The sequence below is a fragment of the Saccostrea echinata genome, unplaced genomic scaffold (genome assembly GCF_033153115.1).
Source record: "Saccostrea echinata isolate AGI-Se365-2 ecotype Australia unplaced genomic scaffold, CSIRO_AGI_Sech_v1 ptg000014l, whole genome shotgun sequence".
Lineage (NCBI taxonomy): Eukaryota > Metazoa > Mollusca > Bivalvia > Ostreida > Ostreidae > Saccostrea > Saccostrea echinata.
The window spans coordinates 14,886,304-14,908,359 of NW_026889763.1; the positions used below are offsets into that span (position 1 = coordinate 14,886,304).

Below are 22,056 nucleotides of genomic sequence, written 5' to 3' on the forward strand. Positions count from 1 at the left end.
ACAATTACTTTAAATTTTCAATTTTCTTTGTTTCAAACTCTTGATAGCATGGTTTCTTTAAATCTCAAATATTCCTGCTTAATATGAAATGAAATATGGAGATAATGAACAGTATTCAAGCTCAAAAGTCCATTTAAACAGAACAAATTAGGAGCACAAACACCGACCTCTAAAACATCAAAGATGGGATCAGGTGCCATGGAGGAGTGAGCATCCCCTGCCGACCGGTCACACCTGCAGTGTGCCCCTTGTCATGATCCGTATGATCTACGGAAAAATCCGTAGATAATTCAGTGTGTAAATGATGGCCTAAGAATTAGTATGAAAAACGTCAGTCAGCATTTGACTTAATGATAGATTGTATTTGCTGACAAGGTCATTGTATTGACCGTAGAATTTACGAAATGATGACTTAAAACGAGACTGTTGATATTCTTGTTTCATCAACTTGTTTGTCAATAGCTTGCCTCATTTAAGAAATTGTTCGTATGTAAAGCATGCGCTCTTGCGTATCGAATCAACTGACAGACATTAACCCCATATGCAGGTGATAAAGGATTATTGCTACATATGTAAGGGAAGTTGACGATTGAAAAGTTGAATTCATCACGTTTATCATAAAGCTTTGTTTTAAAGTTACCAATAACCTCTTTTTCTAGTAGGTATCCAAATATGAAACAGATGTGAAATGTGAAAAGACTCCGTGGTATCTTTTATTTCAATCTCTCTGGGATATATCGAGTTGACATATGAATGGAAGTAACTACTGTTAATTGATAATACGTCGTCGATATATCTAAATATCGAGCTGAATGCCACAGCAAGTGTTTTCTTTTCATGTAGAAGATGTTGAATAAATTCTCTTCATATGAATACAGAAATAGGGTGCAATTGTATCTGCATGGCAAGTGTTGACAATTAATTATAAATTAGGTATCTTTGCAGTGCCTGAGAGTTCGTGTAACAATATTTTTTGATAAATAATTGGAAATTAAGAGGGATATACATGTATAAATAAAGAAAAGGAAAATTCGTCAATCGATTTTTAAGAGCTTTTATTGCATGATGTTGCTTTCAAAATTTGTAATATGATACCTATTTATTTTCATTGCACAATGAAATTAACGATTTCATCCCAGTTTTTGGTCACTGTTTGTGACGTTATTATCTACTCAGGTGCGTTCGATAACACGCTTAATATAATGACTGGTTTGACCGATCTGGAAGTAATAGTACTAGTATAGGGTAACTCCAGAACTTTGGTTTTTGTGACCATATGCTTGGAGCTATTTAACGCGGTTTTAAGTCTATCTCATAACTAGTGTTACGGCTAGTATATATCATTAAAAATAAACGCTCTTTAAAATTTGGATACTGTATATAATATTTTTATTTTATAAATTTTATAAATTTTATTTATTTATTTATTTATTTTATTTTATTTTATTTTATTTATTATTATTATTATTATTATTATTTTGAAAACTTTATTTTTTCATTTTTTTTCATTTATTTGTATTATTAAAGATTATATATATAAGTAATAACAATTAACTAAATATGTGAAAATTTTGCCTCGCTTTTAAAAACCAAATACATGTGACTATTTCGCGAAAATAAGTCGCGAAATTGATCTTCAGTATTTGCTACGAAAATAAGGTAAAAGTTATTGTCATTACAGGTATATCTGCACAAAAAAATGAATTATTTTCTTTCAGATGAAAACGATTTTTTTTTTCTAAACAAAAAAAAAGGGGGGGGGGGGGGAACGGGGCTGTCTCACCACCACTTTCTCCCCTAAGAAAGAAAGAATCCTTCCGTTGATCTTTACTGGGTTTCACACCTCCACCACCACATTTGGAAAAAAAAAACCTGGATCTGCTCACTATTCTTCCAATAGTTGTCTATTCACTGGACCAAAATTATATCAGGCCACAATATCGTTGGTTTGGCGTTGCCGACTTAGTCTTTATACGTTTGGGTCGGTAGGTAAGGAAAATATTTTTTTTTATTTAAATTTCAGAAATGGTACATGTTATTAGTATCCGAACGTCATGGGTTTCCGATAGTTTAACAACAACCACAGTCCTAATTGATTCTCAGTTTTGTCATTGATTTTCAAACCCTATTGTTTTAAACCTTTAATATACATAGTATTAAAAATCACTGACATTAGAATTAGTGTAAATTCGAATAATGTGCACGAATCCAAGCATGGCAGCTATACTAGCAAATCGGACAGGACATTGTACCGTGAAATTTCTATTTCGAACTGGTATATCTTATTTATCAGTTTACTTTTAAAACCACATTACCACAGAGAGTCATGCCATCACCTTCTGTTATACCGAGTTTACATTTTACCGCTTTCGGCAGCCATGCTTGGATTCGTGATACGCATTTATTCAACATCACATAGACGCTTATAAATGAAAACTGTTTGATCAATCAAGCGTTTACATGATTCTTTCCCATTCTGTATATATTACGCAAACGTACAAACACCTAAATACGGATGAATATAACGAAATAAAAAAATTATGATCAGTATCTGTTGAAAAAATTCTTCGGACCGCGCCGATTTATGCGAGTCGGCCGGCAACGCCAAACAAAGCTAATTTTATTTTTTTGCCTCATTGGCCAAAAAAAAAAAATTAGCAAGCTTTGCAAATTCAACAAATAAAGCTATAACATATCAATCTTGTATATACTACCTTTGATATAATCTGTATATCTCTCAAAGAACATGATATGCCAATGCAGGGAACAAGTTTATCCAACTTTGTCCTCCACTAAGTTTATTACTAATCATGTCGCATTGAAGTTCAGAAACAGTGATTCATATATTTATAGAACTGAAGAGGCACACTGATAAGTTGTGTATATCTTATATATACGAATTCTATTGAAATTTATTTTTCTATTACGAATAAGTGCTAATCAGCCCCTTGTCATGTAATCGGCTGGAGAAATCCGTAGACAATTCAGTACCAAAATAGTGGCCGAACACTATTGATAATTTTTTAATACCATTGTATCATCAACTCATTTGTCAGGAGCCTGGTTTAGTTAAAAAAAAATTGGTCGCACTGAGAACTTGTTCCTGCGTGTCGAATGAACTGGGAGACGTAAACACTATCTGCAGGTGAAAATTGTATTATAATGCAACAAAAATTAGGGGAATTGACTGTAAAAAAGTTGAATTCATAACTTTTTATCAAAAAGTTTAGTTGTCTTTCTCTAGTAAAACATCCAAATACGACACAAATGTGTCAGACCGTATAATGGGTATTTTCTGCGGTTGTCCAATTTTTGCGGAATTTTTGGATAGAACAAATCCGCAAAAATTACAATCGCAAAATATTTCAATATTAATTCAGATATTTTATACATGCAAGTCTGATAAGTGGTGCATAAATCAGTCAACCTGAGTTAATGTTATTTCATACAATATGTAACTTCTTACCCATTATACTAAAAACAGAATTATGCTTACGGATAGGAAATAAAAATGATTTGAAAATAATTTACGAAGACTAACAAAAAGCTAGTATAGCTTAGATCAGTTCTCATGCACCTTTGATCAACATGGTCTTTAAATGAATTTATAAAATGTAAACATGACAGTGTTCTGAGAAATCCTTAAAATTTGGTGTTCATATTCCAAAAATTATTTTTGCGGTATAATGCAACCGCAGAAATTATTAACGCAGAGATTAATTTGCTACTACCTTTCAGGGGTCAAATCGCAAAAATTTCCAACCGCAGAAGATACCCGTTATACGGTATATAGAATGAAGTAAGAATGAAAATAAATACCGTCCATCGACAAAACGCCGTCCATATATCGAAATGAATAATTGAAAGTGGAACGTAGAAAGTAAAAGTTCTTGAATAAATTCTGCTTCATGAGAAAACAAAAACATGTCTGCTAACGAAAGGACACATTTTTACCCTCTGGAATTTACAGGGATTGAAAAACATTCCCAGTAAAATTATGATCCCCTATTTTTCCAGATTTGAATAAAATACACCAACACACTACTTAAAAACAAAGGATCTGAATGCGCGCTTATGTATGTGTATTGTAAAAATACTTTTTCCTGACTACAGCGCCATACTTTGCGCATACGCACACCATCCATAATCACGTGACCGGCTTTTGTCATAAAGTGTGTATCATCTTTGCAGAATTGCGCAAATTAAATCTGAGTTTGATATCAATATGAAGTTTGACGACATTCTTCAAGAAGTTGGAGAATTCGGAAAATATCAAAAGTTTGTGTATTTTCTTTTATGTATCCCTTCCTTTGCTTGTGGACTATTCATGATGCATTTGGTTTTTGTTATGGAAACACCGAATTACAGGTATTAATATCCCTTATTTTCAAAATATCCAGTATTTCATATATTTATTTAGTTAATACCTTAAAAACTTGTAAAAATTGGTCTATATTTGAATTCGCTTATGATACCATTTGAAGAATATGAAAAAGCGTCCAACTGAAGAATTTTGCCTTTACTACCTGATAGAGCGAACTTTTTGAAATTCATTCTTTTCTTTTTTTTTAATCACTTCAAAAAATGTCAGGACAGCAATGCCATTGTATAAGATATGAGATGGCCATAGTCTTTATGGTGACTAAATTACAAGTGATTATGTTGAATTGTCAACAAAGAAAATGTATCATAGAAACTACCAGGTTATATTTACTAGATCACTGAGCAGCCCCGAACAACATGTGCTCGGTGCACGTATTCTACAAATTTTGACCCACTCGGTATTCTGCATGGTTAAAAAGGGAGAAGAAACTATGTCTAACGATTCATGAGGAGTGCTTAAATAGACAATGGTTTCTGCTTTATACAATTATGTAATTTACATAATAAAGGAAGATCAAATTAATAATGTTTGTGCGTTAATAACAAACATAAATGAAAATTAACAAACATAAATTTCAAAGTGGATGCCTGATTAAATTCAAATAAGCAAAAATAAAAGAATTACATTTTTTTTTTCTAAATCTTTATCCCACTGAAAATATAAGATTTGGTGTTAAAATGATTCTGATAAGAATTGGTAAACATATGTATAACACAAACCTTGAGTGTTTAAGGAGATTTCGATATATAGTGATATCTGATGACCAATAGCCAGCTCAACAGAGCAAATAGGTAAACTCTTCATTTTCTACCACAATTATTTTCATATGGGAGGGGGGTCTTAAGCAATAGGTGTAATGACCCTTTCGTTGTCAACAGTTTAGTCATAGCCAACACTTGTTCGCAAGTGTTTTAAATGCTCCAATTCCAAGACCATGGATTGTCTATATAATGAATAAGATACGTTGAATTTTCTTAAATTTCAATCAGTATCATAATGCTAGATTGTCTATATAATGAGTTAGACACTATGATTTTATTAAATTTCAATAATTTGTATAATGCTATTTTTCATTATCTACAAGAATCACAGTCTTGAAATTCATATTTCATTCAGTAGTTGCTATGTCCACTGCAGTTCATATTTATCCCCCCCCCCCCCCAGCGGTGACTTATTTTCTACGAGTTGAATAATATAGTTAATGAGTCGGATGGATAATGATTGTTTTAAATTATTTTTTTTTGTATGTTTTATCCCTGTGTAGCTACTTTTTGTACTTAATTATTTTCCCTTTTGGTTGGAAAAAAATCTATTCTCTGGCAGTCGATGCATAATTTCAGTGTACATTTATAATCGGTGTGTACATATTAAGATTTCTGATAGCACATTGACGATCGAAATAACTTTACAAAAATACACTTCTTATATTTTGTTTCTGAGATGTGTAAAATGTTCATCGTTGATAATTAATGACAAGGAGTACAATTATCATTTTCACTTTTTTTGTTGAATGTTATTTATATACGCTTCTTTTTAGTTTTGAATAAGATATACAAACTCACTACTTGAGGTCTCATCTTTAAAAGTAAAAGATCTGTAGGTGTTTTATGTATGTGTATTGTAAAAATACACTAGATTCAACGCTGCGCTTTAATTTGTAATCATCTGAACATATTTTGTCACAGAATCTGTATCATCTTCGAAGAATCGAGGAAACTGAATCTGAGTTTGATATCAATATTAAGTTCAACGAAATTCTTCAAGAGGTTTATATATACCTTCTTTTATCCACTTTTCCTTTGCATGTGTACTATTTATGGTGCATTTGGTTTATTATGGAAGCACCAAATAACAGGTATACAAAGCAATAACATTGTGTAAGACATAAAATGGAAAAAGTGAAGATAACGAATAGTGACCAATATCATAAAATCTACAGACAATACAAATCTGTGAACAGATCATAAAGTACGGAACCTCGGAAATTCCAGAGATGGGATCGTTTGCCAAGGAGGATTCCATGGTCATTTCGGTGACTATTCTCTATATTCATGTAGTTATTCTGAATTGTCGAGCGAAGAAAACATACCGTAGAAAAGACCAGGTTATAGTAACTAGACCACGGTGCTTTGAATAACAGGCAGTGTCAACCAACACGTGAATGTGTTCTACAAATTTTGACCTCTCAGTATTACTGTTTAAAAAAAGAAAAGAGGTTTTTAGCTAATGTTTCATGGGGAAAGGCTTATTAAGGCAATGCCGAATGCCTAAATTAATTTTCAGACTAAAGTATGTTCAAATCGCTATCTGACCTTTGTTAGATTAATATGAAACATAAATGAAAATTAGCAATCACACATACCTAAGTAGAAAATATATATAGAATTTCATTGTTTTTGTCTATATTTTCTTCTCAGTGAGAAAATCGAGGCAGTGTCAGAATGATTCTGACAAAATCAATATAAAACATGTTTCAGGAGATTTAGATAAATGCAATTACATATCCAGCGATGTCTCTTGAAATGACAAAGCCTGTCTAGCAATTGGGCAAATTAGCATGTCTGAAACGCTTAATAAAGGAGGGAGGGGACGGTGGTAAGAAATTCGTTTCGAAGGCCCCTTCATTGCCAGTAAAATCATTCCTCGAGAACCTGATTGAAAATATTTGAAAATGAATTTGACACTTTATTTTGTTTTAAAATAGTAGTAATATTTATCTTTTCTTTTCTTTTCTTCTTCTTCTTCTTTTTTTTTTTTTTTTTTTTTTTTTTTTTTTTTTTTTTTTTTTTTTTTTTTTTTGATAATGGCAATTCGAATGTGTGAAAACTCTTTGGTAAATATTCGTATAAATCTCTCTCATAATTTTGAAACACACAATTTCTTTTTATAACAGATCACCTTACTTTGTTTGTTATACTCATCGACGGAATTCATAGCAGAAATAAAGTTTAATCGCGAAAGATCTATATTTCGGAACGTTTAAAAAGATTGCTTTCGGGTTGTGATTTTCAACTCTTATTTTATCATCAGCAATGATGTGTCCAGGAGAATTATAGCTGAATGATAAAGGTAAAGATAAAGATTATTGATCGATGTAAAAAAAATCTACAAGCAATGCAAATCCGTGCATAAAACATGGACCCCCAGAAATTTTAGAGGTAGGGTCAGGTGCCTAGTAGGAGTAAGTATCCCCTATCGGCCGGTCACACCCTCCGTGAATCCTACGTATTGATCAGGTAGACGGAATATTCCAGGCATGCTTTTGAGTATCGAATACATATGCAGGTGATCGAGGACTATTACTACATTAATAATGAAAGTTGACGATGGAAAAGTAAAAAAGTTGAAGTCATCTAGTCTGTCTCACAGTTTAGTCGTTAGTTTGTCCTTATCGTATATGAATATGAAAACTGGTCCGCAAATAAATGAGCATGAGTAGTGCCCATAGAAATTCTAACAGTTTGTTGGAAGACCTGGTCTCCAAAGACTACATAAATGAGGAACTCCACCATTCTTCAGTATTAACTTCGGAGTATCTATGTGTAGAATCAGAGTGATTTTTAACAAAATAGTTTTGTTGATGACCAATCACAAGATATGAAAATTTCAAAATTCCATTTTTTTGAAGGAGCAGTTGTCTAAAATATAAAAAGGCCTAATTTTGAAATCATCTAGACCTGTGATATGCTTTGATGTTACTGAATTTTGAAATTTTGAAAAAAATGGCAATTTTTAATATTTTAAAAGTTCTTTGGAGTTTTATGAGATTTACACCACTTCTAGAATATGCTGTTTCACAATATGTCTGAAGTTTTTTCTTTACAGCAGATAATATTTTTGTAAGGAGTAAAGATAGGGGCTTGGTAGAGCATTTGCTTGACCCGGCAATATATCTTTGTAAGGCCTTTAATGAAGTTTAGGAATCCAGTATAGGTAACGTAGATAGAATTCACCTTGGCTGACTGGAATGTTAAAAGTATGAAAGACTGAAATGTGATTTTGAAGAATTACAACCTGAGAAAGTAAACTGTGGTTATAAGTTGGATTTCCAGACGTAGAATTAAAACCAAGTTCTTCTAAATTACAGTTATAATAATGAGCATTACAAACAAAGACGAAATTGTTAGAAGCTAGTATGTTGGAAGAGGAAGAACAAGAACACTTAAAAGGATTTTATTTTATATGGCACCTAAAGAAAATTTGAAAACACAAAATTATCCAAAATCAATAATATCAAAACGTACGACTTTTCAACACTTTACAACGATTCTCCAGTCGAGGCTTTTTGTCATCATAGGTAACTGCTTTTTCAATAAAAATGGAACTCATCAATTTACATACCTTGTCATTGGTTATCTGCAAAATTATTTTGTTAAAAACATTCTGATTTTATAAACAAGAACTCCGAAGTTGATATTTAAAAGATGCTTGAGTTTCTGATTGACAATGTCTATGTAGTTTTTTAGAGATGAGGTCTTCCACCAATCTGTTGGAATTTTCATCGGTACTAATTGGGCCAATTACATGTATTATCAGACCTATTTTTGTATTCATATGAAGCAGAATTTATTCTGAAACTTCTACATGAAAAGAAGAAGTCTCTTGCTGTGATCTTCAATTCAACATTTAGATATATCGACGACGTTTTATCAATTAACAATATTTATTTTCATTCCATCGTTGATTCGATATATCCCAGTGAACTAAAAAAGACACCACAGGGTCGGGCACAACTGTTTCATTTTTAGATATTTTACTAGAGAAAGCTATTAACAGCAAACTAACAACAAAACTTGATAAACGTTATAACTCAAACTTTTCTATCGGCAATTACCTTATTTATGCAGCATAATGTACCATTATCACCTGCATATGTTTTCCAGGTAATTCGATACGCAAGAGCATGTTCTACGAACGAACAATTTCATAAACTAGGCAAACTACCGACAAATAAGTTGATGATACAATTATCAACAGTCTCATTTAAAGTCATTTTGCAAATTCTTTGGTCGATACAGTGGCCTTGTTATCAAATACAATCTATCTTTAAGTTGAATGTTAACTGCCGCTTTTTATACTGATTGTTAGGTCATTATTTTCACACTAAATTGTCTTAAGATATTTTCGTTTACCCGATCATGACAAGGTGCACACGACGCGTGTGATCGATTGACAGGGGATGCTTACTCCTCCACGCATATGGCACCTGACCCCGCCTCTGATGTTTTTAGAGGTCTGTATTTGCTCTGTTCCCAATTTAAATTGTTTCGATTGATTCTTGAGCTTGATCACCATGGTTAATATTGTTACAATGTAGTGATTGTTTATAATTGAAAAGTTTCCTGTTTACAAAATCTACAAATTATTTTTTACGTTATATCGAATTCGACACGTTGAAACCTGATGTTGCCAAGCTGGCGTTCTATCATCAATAAAGTTATATTTTTAACGAAAAATCTCTAATTTGAGATCTCTTCACGGGGAGCAGTTTGAAATAATTTCATAAAATCAAACGATTTAGAAAGGGCATGTCGTACACTCGTCTCAAAAAATGGAGATCCAATTTGGAAACCTGTGTTAATATGACGGAGAATAATTCAGTCAACACCGGTTCAGTTTACATGTACTCACTTTGTGATGTCAATGTATTTTCTTCTAAAAAAAATTAATCATTGAAGGCTTAGATATCTGCTTATCTGGAAAGAGGGATCTGAAATAGTTTGTTCTCTATGTCCTTCGCATTTAAAGGCTAAAAATGATCAAACTTTGCAGAAAAACGGCGAAATGAAATGTATTTTTAAAAATACAACAGAAAGATAACTCAACATCTACACCAAAATATGGTCCAAGTGAATTAAATGGCTAATTACTAGATATATCAAAAATACATGCCATGAAGATTCCATCCATTCTATATATATTCTCTGTTATTCAGTGCACGTGACTGTGTCAACTAGTCTACAAACTCTACTCAGTCACTGCATTAATATCAACAGTATAATCACTGATACAGTTTTGGTAGGAGGTATAGCGCACTTAGTTTACCAAATGGCCTACAATATAGCGCATTTACAAACATTCAAAATATTCCATTATTTTATGCTATATGGTCTTCATATTAAAAAATGATTATGTATCTGAGTTTCCATATTTTCCTAAAGACTCTAACTCGGTGCTTTATATATATAAAAGACACATGATTTGTTACAAGTCTGGTAGCCTAGTGGTGTACGCTGAACAGTTTTTTGTGTCTGAGGTCTCCGGTTCAAGCCCCCAAAACTCCAGATTTTTTTTTTTTTTTTATTTTGCATTAATGATAGTTATAAGTACATATTTAAGTCTCTCTGATTTTTTTTTTTACATAAGCAAGTTCATACCTTCCACATAATATACGCATCAGAAACAAATATTATTGTTTAAGCCTGTCTGCTTACCATATACATATGAATTTAACGTTTTCTGATTTAATATAACATGGGATTTTCGACTATTTTGGAAAGAAGAGATACATAAAGAATCAGTGGATTCGTTGACGTACTAAAGATGCAGCAGTAGTTCCCGAAACGAATAATGATATAGACCTTTCATGATAATAAAAATCTTGAAAACAGTCAAGAAATAATCTTGATACATAATTCTGTAAAACGTCAAACAAATAAAAAATATTAAAATTATAAAGAATATTTGATTTGATTATAGTGATATATTCATATATGCAAAATGACTGTTTCTGAAGTTATCAAACCATGCAATGCGCTCAGTATATCTATTTATAGTAACAGGTATTTTTCCATTGAAACCTGGTAGTAGGCGAAATACCAGGAAGGGCGCCATACCTCTTTATAACCTTTTTTAAGTTTCTTTTTTTCTTTTTTTCATAAATATTTCAGCGGCAACCGTCTCTATTGTCGTTATTAACAAGCAATTTTATTAAATTTCATTAATAACCTTTTAGAATATGAAACATTTTTGCTGCTAAAGCTTACAAATAAGTGTCCAAATTAATTTAAAGAATTCCAAAAACATTTTTCAACTTAGTAAAAGAAACTTTAAGGATTTTATTTTTTCAGATGCAAACTCAAGGACTATCCGAATGACACATACCTTGTCCAGAACATGGAACACCGGCGATTGGTGGATATTTTTATTCCGCGAGATTCTGTCGGAAGTTATCGAAAGTGTGACTTCTATTCATACACATCAAATGTCAGCATTACGGCGTCTATGTACACTCATAATGAGACAGAACTAGCAAATCTTACCATTGGTGCAAATGCAACATTACAGACATGCTCTGAATGGGTCTATGACAAATCTGTTTTTAAAGAAACGTTCACCTCAGAGGTGATTATTTGCATTTGACTAAGTGTTAATAGATGGATAAAGACATACTTCCTTTTCTAATTTTACTCACAGTCTTAAATTTATATTATATATTATAAAGAATATCTGCAATTCAATGATTTTTAACTAACATGAAAATTATCAATATTCCATGATAACAAACACCTGTGTTTGTAATCATCGACTCAGGCTCTGTTATTGATTATGCTTAGGTTTTTCCTTCTGAGCACACCAACACTTGTGTGCTGATATCTTACTTTCTAATATGTTTGTTCCGAATTTTCTTGATTATACTTTTAATATTTTTTATCAATACATCATATTTCCCACTTCCTTAAATATTAAGGATAAAGTTTTGTAAAATTAATACGTGAAAGCGCACGGATACACGAAAATCAAACACTCCCGACATTCTTATAGTTTGGATAATTATCAGATAAAAGATTTTCTGAACACGGTTTTATAATACTCCGTACATCAGTCTCATGCTCTGGCAACATGGAAGTCATAAAATTTCCACCAAAAACATTTCAAGGATATAAACTTAAAAACTGTGTCTATGTCCCTTTAAAACGAAGTTTTTATTTCTTATAAATTCTTAGCACCGTTAGTCCAAAACCTTTGGCTACTGATGTTTTAAACAAAGCAATACTAGTATTTATTTTCTAAAAGGAAAATGGTCAACGAGCAAGATTATTTATGTAAAGTCCTTTCTCTAGGAATATTGTCAGTTACTCGGTTTAACTTTTTTTGAAAGTAGTAACATAGAAAAAAAATTATACAGAGTATTGGACTTTTGCGAGAAGCAGTGACTTTTGCAGTCTACGGCTTACTTTGACATTTAAACTTGCCTTATGTACGGAGGTACGGTTTTGACAATAGACAAGAAAGTCTTAATAGTGGTTATAGGTATGGTGTTAGGGGCACTTACATGATTTACCGGCATGCAATCAACGCAAGAGATGATGGGATTAACAATTAAATAATTTACCTTATTCGTGAGGGGTAGTGTCTCCCTCCAATCTCATTTTCTGAAGGAATCAAATAAGGAAGAAAAAAACCCATTCCGGAAGGAAAACTAAGCAAAAGTTCATCAATGTGGGAAGGGTGGGGGTTGAGGGTAGGGTGGTTGCTGGTCCCTTCCTCGACAACGTAAAATGTGCTTTGAAATGGCCCATTATTATCATTTAATTAACCGTTAAGCTCAATATTTATATCGCAAAAGAGCTTCCTTATATTGTCCTAGCGTAAAAGTAAGTCGTCGATTGTAAAAGTCAGTGCTTCTCGCAAAAGTCCATTAAGAATTAAATAAAAGTAAAAGGTGCATACAAGTTGTGTAAAATAGGCAAATAACTAGGTCCCATTTTCTCATCTTTTTACTTCAGGCCTTTTTTCTTTTAAATATGTAGAGGTACCGCATCAGAGAGCATAATCCTTACAACTGTGTCTTGATGTTTATGATAGTTATGTATCAAGGACTAATGTATGTTGATATAGAGAATACTGACTCTTTTTAAAGCACAACCTCGTCTGTGACGATGCCATTTTAGTGTCCCATTCCAGGATGGTTTTTTACTTCGGTGTTTTGGTTGGTGATATTGTTTTTGGATGGTCATCAGACAGGTAATCAACGAGTTCTAAGTCATCAGACAGGTAATCAACGAGTTCTAAGTCATCAGACAGGTAATCAACGAGTTCTAAGTCATCAGACAGGTAATCAACGAGTTCTAAGTCATCAGACAGGTAATTAACAAGTTCTATGTCATCAGACAGGTAATTAACAGTTCTAGGTTATCAGACATGTAATTAACAAGTCATCAGTCAGGTAATTCACAAGTTCTAGGTCATCAGACAGGTAATCAACAAGTTCTAGTTCTTTATATGGCAATTTATCAATGAACCTTGAATTATATTGTATATATACGTTCTAAAGAATGTAATATAAATATCATATGGATTTGGAAAAAAAAAATTAGATTAGGAAGGAAAATCACCATGTACACTGGACTTCTGTTACTCATTGGTGGCGCGTTTGCAGTCAGCTGGGCCCCGGAAATAATCAGTTTTACCGTCCTAGAATTCATTATTGGAGCGGCAAATCATGCTTTTCTTTGCACCAATGTACTTGGTAAGCCAATTTCAAAAGACATGAATTTTTTTAACATTTCAGCAGTTGGAAGATTTTTATACTGGTAAGTGCCATATTTGTCAAAGTGATGTTTGTTTTGTTTTGTTTCAGGTCAGGAATTGGTGGGACCCTCTAAGAGAAAGTACACAGGAACTATCTGGCACATGTCTTTCGCTGTTGGAGTTGTGTACCAAACAATTGTGTATTATTTTTCACGAGATTGGCAGACATCATGTATAGTATTCGCAGCGTCTTGTCTCGTTATGATTCCATACTGGTGGTAAAAAAAAACATCATTTTATGTCTATCTTACTTGCATTTTAAGGGTATCCTGTATAAAAAGGTGATCAGATAAGTTTCAATCAAAGTTACAAATACCAGTGTTTTCACTTTAAATAAGATATATACTCTCAGATAAATATTATAGTTTTCCTTTTCTTGTTTAGCTTTTCCACGCAGCTCCACATCGCTGAATGTTCACTTTTTTATGTACAAGGTTGATTCCTGAATCTCCTAGATGGTTAATAAGCCAAGGGCGACATGAGGAGGCCAATGTCATCCTACAAAGGATTGCCAAAGTGAACGGAACCACGATGTCACCAGAGATTGCTAAGAATCTTATCATAAAGAAGGAAAATGTCGGAAGTTTTAGGGACCTTCTCAAAAGCAAGATAATGTGTCTCAGAGCAGTTATTCTGAGTTTCAACTGGTGAGAAGCTCCTGTAAACGTGGCTATTTCCGCTGTAAACGTGGCTATTTCCGCGTATTCTTAATTATGCAGGTCTACGAGATATTTGCCCTACATGGGAAAGAGCTAGTTTCCGCTTAATACTTGTTAAAGAGAGGATCAACTACTCACACCTCTCAATCTTCTCTCTTATCTAAAAATACATAATATGATATAAATTAAAGTATTTGGTGAAAACGAGTTTTTTTTCCCCGGAGAAGGAACAAAAATGAAGATATTTCAAATGGTATCTTTCACCTTTTTTTTATTTGCTATAGGATGGCAGTTAGTTTAATGTACTATGGAGTGACATTAAATGCAGGACATATCGGAAACTTTTACCTTAATTTCTTCCTAATGGGCATTGTGGAATTTCCCGGTATTTTGTGCACCATTTTCTTGATAGACAGAATTGGTCGTAAAAAACTTCACCTCATTTGTATGCTGGTGGGAGGAGTAGCCTGTCTTCTCACCATATTTACAGTGACGGTCGCCAGAGAAAGTAAGTTGCAGATTTTTTTTACTTTTAAAGGGTTGGAAAAAAGATAAATAAAGGTAAGATATAAATAAAAAGAATTGGTCGTAAAAAACTTCACCTCATTTGTATGCTGGTGGGAGGAGTAGCCTGTCTTCTCACCATATTTACGGTGACGGTCGCCAGAGAAAGTAAGTTGCAGATTTTTTTTACTTTTAAAGGGTTGGAAAAAAGATAAATAAAGGTAAGATATAAATAAAAAGGGGAAAAATTAAAGAAATGAAATGAGAAAGGAAGACTTTTATATTTGCAAATTTATTTTAACGTCCTGGAGATAATCATGAATGCAAAACATTTCTAAATTGAACGCATCTTCTTTTAAGTAAGTCAATTTATTATAATACAGCTTTGCATGACAATGCAGTTTCACCACATTTTTACAGACGTGTGCATCCTTTATATATATTTGTAAGACGACATATAACCGCCTCCATTTATGTTTATAGATAACCTAATGTCTAAATTTCCAATTTTGAGAAATCCTAAGACTTTAGATGAGTACATATAATCATATTTCTAGTAAGGAGATGGGGGAAAATGCAATTCTTGCAAAATGCCTATAACTTCACGTGTATAAAAGTCATATTCAATATGTGAATTTAGAATTCAAAGTAGAGTTCGTACTGAAAGTTATGAAATTATGACAAACAAAACGTTTTTGCGAAAATTTCTTTCGGCAAGAATCATTCTATAATTTAAAAAAGTGGTACTCTTGGGGTTTGAAAACAAGCAATAAAATTCAATTTTCCTTTCGATATTAACACTCTAATCACTACGCTATACCGTTCATACCAAACATTGCTATTAAATCATGTTTGTAATATGATCCTTGACTAAATGGACAAATATTTCTCTGAAAGATACGAAAGTTGTACCGTAAAGGTGCATTTTTAAAGTATAGTGGGTCTTCACTCCACGTTTTTGTTAACCAAAGAATGTTTTTACGCATGCTTTGAGTTTAATCTTTCAAAATAATTTCAAAAAAAATCTTTCATTTAGTAAAATTGTGTTTTAGTATGAAGAATTGATCATTTTTGTCCTCTTTGGTGTATTTATGCTATTTCATAGATGAATATTTTCATAACTTCAATCTTTGTGAGATTTTTGCGAATTGTGGAGAATTTACATAAAGTATACATTATTATTAAATGAAATATCAAAAAAAAAAAATTGTCATACTTGAGGTTTAATTTTTCACTTTCTTATTTGTTGCACAATAGGCATTTGACTTTGACCTTGGAGTTTGACCTACTTTTGAAAAACGTTAACAGTGGCGATAACTTTTGATCAGTTGATGCTAGGGCTTTCATACTTCACATGTGTAATTCTTGTGACAAAACCTTTCTTTGGATACCAACAATGTTGACCCTTTGACCTTGACCTTGGAGTTTGACCTACTTTTGGAAAACTTTAACCTTGGCCATAAATTTTGTTAGTGCTAGGGCTTTCATTCCTCTCATGTGTAATCCATGTGACAAGCCCTTCCTTTAGATACCAACAATTATAGCCCAATGACCTTGACCTTGATGTTTGACACACTTTTGGAAAACTTTAACCTTGGCCATTTCTTTTGAACAGTTGGTTCTAAGCTTTTATACTTCACATTTGCAATCCTTGTGACAAGACCTTACTTAGGATACCAACAACTTTGACCCTTTGACCGTGACTTTGGAGTTTGGCCTACTTTAACCTTGGCCATATCTTTTAAATGGTTGGTGCTAGGGCTTTCATATTTTCACATGTGTATTTTTTGTGAGAAGACCTTTCCTTCGGCACCATTAATTTTGACCTTGACCTTGATGATTGACTTTCTTTTGAAAAACTTTAACCTTTTCCATATCTTTTCAATGGTTGCTGCTAGGGCTTTCATATTTCACAGGTATATTCCTCGGTGCAAGTCCTTACTTTGGGTACCAATATATTTGATTTGCATTTGAGAAAGTTTAACCTTTGCTATAAGTTGCCATACGGGGGCATCAGTGTTTCACAAACACATCTTGTTTTGTTCTGGCACTGAGCCATATAACATTTCTTTCAGCGTTAAGACCACTACCTGTTGTTCTGTCAGTGACCGGTATAACCTACATTTCAGTTTTAAGACCACTAACTTTTATTCTGGCACTAACTGGTTTTATCTTCATTTCAGCTTTAAGACTATAAAATAATGTTTTTGCAGTGACCGGTTTTATATTTATTTCAGTTTTAAGACTTTTTCTATGAGTGACCAGTATAAGCTACAATTCAGGTTTTAGATCACTGACTGTTTGTCTGTTAGTGACCGGTATTACATTTATTTCAGCTTTAAGACTATTTACTGTTGTGCCGAGTGACCGATATCATATGCATTTAAGTATTAATTCTATTGACTGCTGTTGTGCCGGGTCAACGGTATCAGATATATGTCACCTTTAAGACCCCTGACCGGTATACATTTCAGCATCAAGACCACTGACTGTTGCCTGACAGTGACTGGTATCACATTTAATTCAGCATTAAGACCACTGGCCGTGACCGGTAGACATTTCAGCTTTAAGACCACTGACCGTTGCCTCACAGTGACCGGTATCGCATTTATTTCAGCTTTAAGACCCCTGAGCGTTGCTTTGATGGTGACCAGTATACATTTCAGCTTTAAGATCACTGACTGTTGCCTGACAGTGACTGGTATCACATTTAATTCAGCATTAAGACCACTGGCCGTGACCGGTAGACATTTCAGCTTTAAGACCACTGACCGTTGCCTCACAGTGACCGGTATCGCATTTATTTCAGCTTTAAGACCCCTGAGCGTTGCTTTGATGGTGACCGGTATACATTTCAGCTTTAAGATCACTGACTGTTGCCTGACAGTGACCGGTATACATTTCAGCTTTAAGACCACTGACCGTTGCCTGACAGTGACCGGTATCGCATTTATTTCAGCTTTAAGACCACTGACTGTTGCTCTAGCGGTGACCGTATACATTTCAGTTTTAAGACCCCTGACCGTTGCTCTGATGGTGACCGGTATACATTTCAGCTTTAAGACCCCTGACCGTTGACTGACAATGACCGCTATACATTTCAGATTTAAGACCGCTGACTATTGCTCTAGCGGTGTCTGGTATACATTTCAGCTTTAAGACCACTGACCGTTGCTCTAGCAGTGACAGGTAAGATGGCATCCTCCGCTGCTTTTGTGGTTGTTTACATATTCACTGTGGAACTGTTTCCTACCGTCATAAGGAACGTCGCTCTCGGAACAGGTTCTTGTTTTGCCAGATTTGGAAGCATGACTGCACCATATTTCGTTACCCTTGTAAGTTTATTATAATTTAAACACTTTTTCATATTTTTTATCCAACATGCAAGTATTTTCTTTTCTTATCAACGCATATTTTTATTTATTTATGTAAGTTTTGTAATAGTAAATTTGTAAGTATGTTACGTGCCCTAATGCAGTGGTTCAAATCTTTATTCCATGTACATTTATACCACACAAACAACATTGAACAGGGTATGACTATAGAAGGCTCCCTTGGCGAGGCCTTTTCTCTGGTTATTTTCGGTGCTGTTTCTGTTGCCGCTGGTATCATGTGCCTTTATTTACCAGAAACTTTGAACCAGAAATTACCAGAAACCATAGAGGATGGAATCAATTTTGGAAGGTTTTTTTTTTTTAAAAGTTAGAAAAGAAAAAAATTGTTAGAGACTAACTAATTGGACTCTCTTTCTCTCTCAGAACCACATCTAATGACTTATTTCAATATGCCCAGCCCTGTATATATATCCATGTCTGTTTTTTTTTATTGACAGAGTTAGAAAGACAACTGTAGTAGATAGAAATGGAAAAGACGACACAGAGAGAAACTTTGAGAATGACAAAATAGAAAATCTCCAATTGTAAAACAGTCTTGCTTGAAATCTTTCAAACCGGTGGTGTCTATGAGGACAATGGATTGTAAAAGTTTTGGAAATTTGTCAAATATTTTTGTACAGGGTATACCTTTGCTAAAACACATATTATCTAGACGTTTACGGGAAAGTGTACCAAGTTTATCAATAAAAATTGTATTTTTTCCCTTTTTGCATGCAAGTAACTTGTATATGGGTTGTAATCCTATACTTTTATATATTCTGAGTTGGTTCTGTATTGTACCTATTTCAATAAAATGTGGACAGTTTATTTCCTACATAGTGAAAATGCAAAGGAATAATAAGCAAAAGCTGAAAACTGTTTTTGATGTCTGCAAAAAATATAAGATTGAAGAATGGTATTCCATAATTACATGTATGATCATTTATAGAAATATGTTTTATTTATCAATTTCGTTAATAATTATTGGGTTAAGCAATAACTCTATGATTTATGGAATAAAAAAGGTAGAGATTTAAAAAAAAAATAATGATTGTACTCAGAGTGTGTTCTTGCGTACTGAATGCCAGCTGGGAGATATGGACATAATATGTGTAGGTTAAAGTGGAATACGACGTAAATAAGGGACGCTACCGAAGAAAAAGCTGAAGCTGTCCCGTTCGCAATATACACATGTAGTTTAGTTGTTAGTTTGTCATTATCGTCCATGTTCAGTTAAACCTCAGATATGAAACATATGTGGCAGACTCTGTGGTTTCTTGCTTTGAGTTAATAGAAATATATAGAGTTGACATATGAATGAAAGTAACTTATGTTAATGACCAAACATCGCCGATTTTTGTTAAAATGTTTAAATGAAGCCACATCAAAAGATTCTTTTCTTGTTCAGTTGGATTTTTGTGTTGATTGCCGAGCAGAGCGACACTTACAATCTAGGTCACATTTAAGCCGATGGTCGGGCGACCAAATTTTTCTCGTATCGTCGACTGAAAAAAAAAACATAATCTGCCGACACTAGTGTCGGGCGACACAGAATAGTCACATCCATTCCTAAGAAAACCGATGCCTTTAAAAGTTCAAAATTCAAACCTTCGTTAACATCATCGATCATTAGCTGAGCCGCGCTTTGATTTTCACCGTCGGCCGACATTTACGAAAACCCAATCCCTAAATGTCGACCGATCGACTTCACAAACTGTCTATCGATGGTCGGACGATGATTGGAAGGTTTGTTGACGGAATATTCAACGACTGCTTTATTTAAAGGAATCGGCCACCGACACAGAAAAAATAATAACCGGGCCCGATGAACAAAAAATGGTCGACCGACGAATAAAGAGGTCAAAATCGGGCAATACAACGCCCCATGAAATGCTGACTATCGCCAGAAGAATCCTATTTTTGCCTCAAAATCCGTCGGTCGGTCATCGTTTTTGGAAATGTGACTGGGGTGTAAAACCTCGGTTTAAAACCCCAGTCACCTTTTCAAAAACGACCAATGGCCGATGTCTTGCCCGATTTTGACCTCTTTTTCGTCGGCCGACCATTTTTTTTTTATTTTGGTCCATCAGACCCAGTTATAATATTTTCTGCGTCGGTAGTCGATTCCTTTAAATAAAGCAGTCGCTGAATAGTCTGTCGACAAACCTTCGATCATCGTCCGACCATCTGAAGACAGTTCGTTATGTCGGTTTTCGGTCGGTCGACATTTAGGAATTGGGTTTTCGTAAATGTCGGTCGACGGTGAAATTCAAACTGCGACTAAGCGAACAATGATTGGGCGACTGTTGGCCAACTTAAAATTATTTAATTTTAGAAAAATTATCGGTGTTCTTAGGAATTAATGTGACTGCTCCGCGTCGCCCGATACAAGTGTCGGTCGATCATGTTTTTCAGCCGACGATACGAGAAAAATTTGGTCGCCCGACCATTGGCTTAAATGTGACATGGGTATTCTTAAAGCTGAACATGATTCGTAAAAGCAATGTGTCCGCCATTTTTGTTCGGATTCTCGCTATATCTGAGGACCCCTATATAAAGGGCCTGACTTGATGTATCGTAGATATATATATGGACACTGTTCAGTATAATCAGTCGACACCGGTGTAGACGGACGTATGCTATACAGCACTCGGTATCGAAAATGGCGTATGCCTATTTACGAGTCTGTGTCCGAAAGTTGTTCGTCATATGGAAATCTTGGCATACCCTAGCAACGTGCGTTCTTTTCATGTGGAACGTAAAAGGATGGTTTGCGTGCTTTGAGACCTGCTCCTGTGAGACTATTGTGTACATTTTTATTTCTCCAGTTCTGGCATTGCGGCGCCCAAGAATGTTAGCGATATCAGTTGCAGTTTTAAATATGTTCCGTCGGTGGATTGAACAGATCTCTCTGTCCAAGAAGTACAGTTGCCCTCCGAAGATGTCCGCTTTTACAGGGCTCTAATTGGCGACTAATTTAGTCGCCATGGTGCCTAAAATTTTTGATTGGCGCCTAAAATTTTTCTATAAGTCGACAAGTCCGCTACCATTTAATTTGACTTGGCGATTGTTGAATTCCAGAAGAATAAACATTTTCAACAGTGTGTTTGGGGTGGGGGTACAAAGGTACTCTTATGTCCCTCGACTTTCAAATATGGAAAGAGCACTAGACACCACCCTCCCACGACTACCCCTCACAGGGCCCTATATTGGCTAATATCAGCTTTTAAAGTTGGCGCCTGAGAAAAAAAAATGCCTGGCAACTAAGAATTTGCATTGGCGACTAAATTGTTTTTATAAGAAGCCAGCTGGCGCCTAAATTTCAGGGGTTACTTAGAGGCCTGTTTTAGAACATTTTTAACGCTTTCTGCTAACATGAATCTTTGTTCTAGCCGCGATACAGTGGATTGGGACACATTAAATTGCTCAGTAATTTAACTCTGATGGTGTCTTTGTATAATTAAGTAAATAACCAATGACAATATTATAACAGTTTATTCTCATAAACTGTACCAAACAGTGTAGAGAGGATATTACAAATATGAAAGAATTACAATAAAGCATACGTGAAAAAAAATAAAAGCCGTGAAAAAACAACGTC

At 34.1% G+C, this 22,056-nt stretch overlaps 1 protein-coding gene across 1 annotated transcript; it reads left to right on the forward strand.

Annotated features, from left to right (window-relative positions):
* Positions 1-4,225: 4,225 nt before the first annotated feature.
* Positions 4,226-19,188, forward strand: LOC133187263 (organic cation transporter protein-like). The gene is made up of 10 exons (XM_061322620.1): positions 4,226-4,368; positions 11,455-11,728; positions 13,248-13,351; positions 13,705-13,856; positions 13,968-14,136; positions 14,353-14,565; positions 14,862-15,085; positions 18,235-18,416; positions 18,614-18,765; positions 18,914-19,188. Exons 1-10 carry the CDS (start codon positions 4,226-4,228, stop codon positions 19,002-19,004), a joined length of 1,704 nt encoding a protein of 567 aa, XP_061178604.1. The 3' UTR covers positions 19,005-19,188.
* The last annotated feature ends 2,868 nt before the right edge of the window (positions 19,189-22,056 follow it).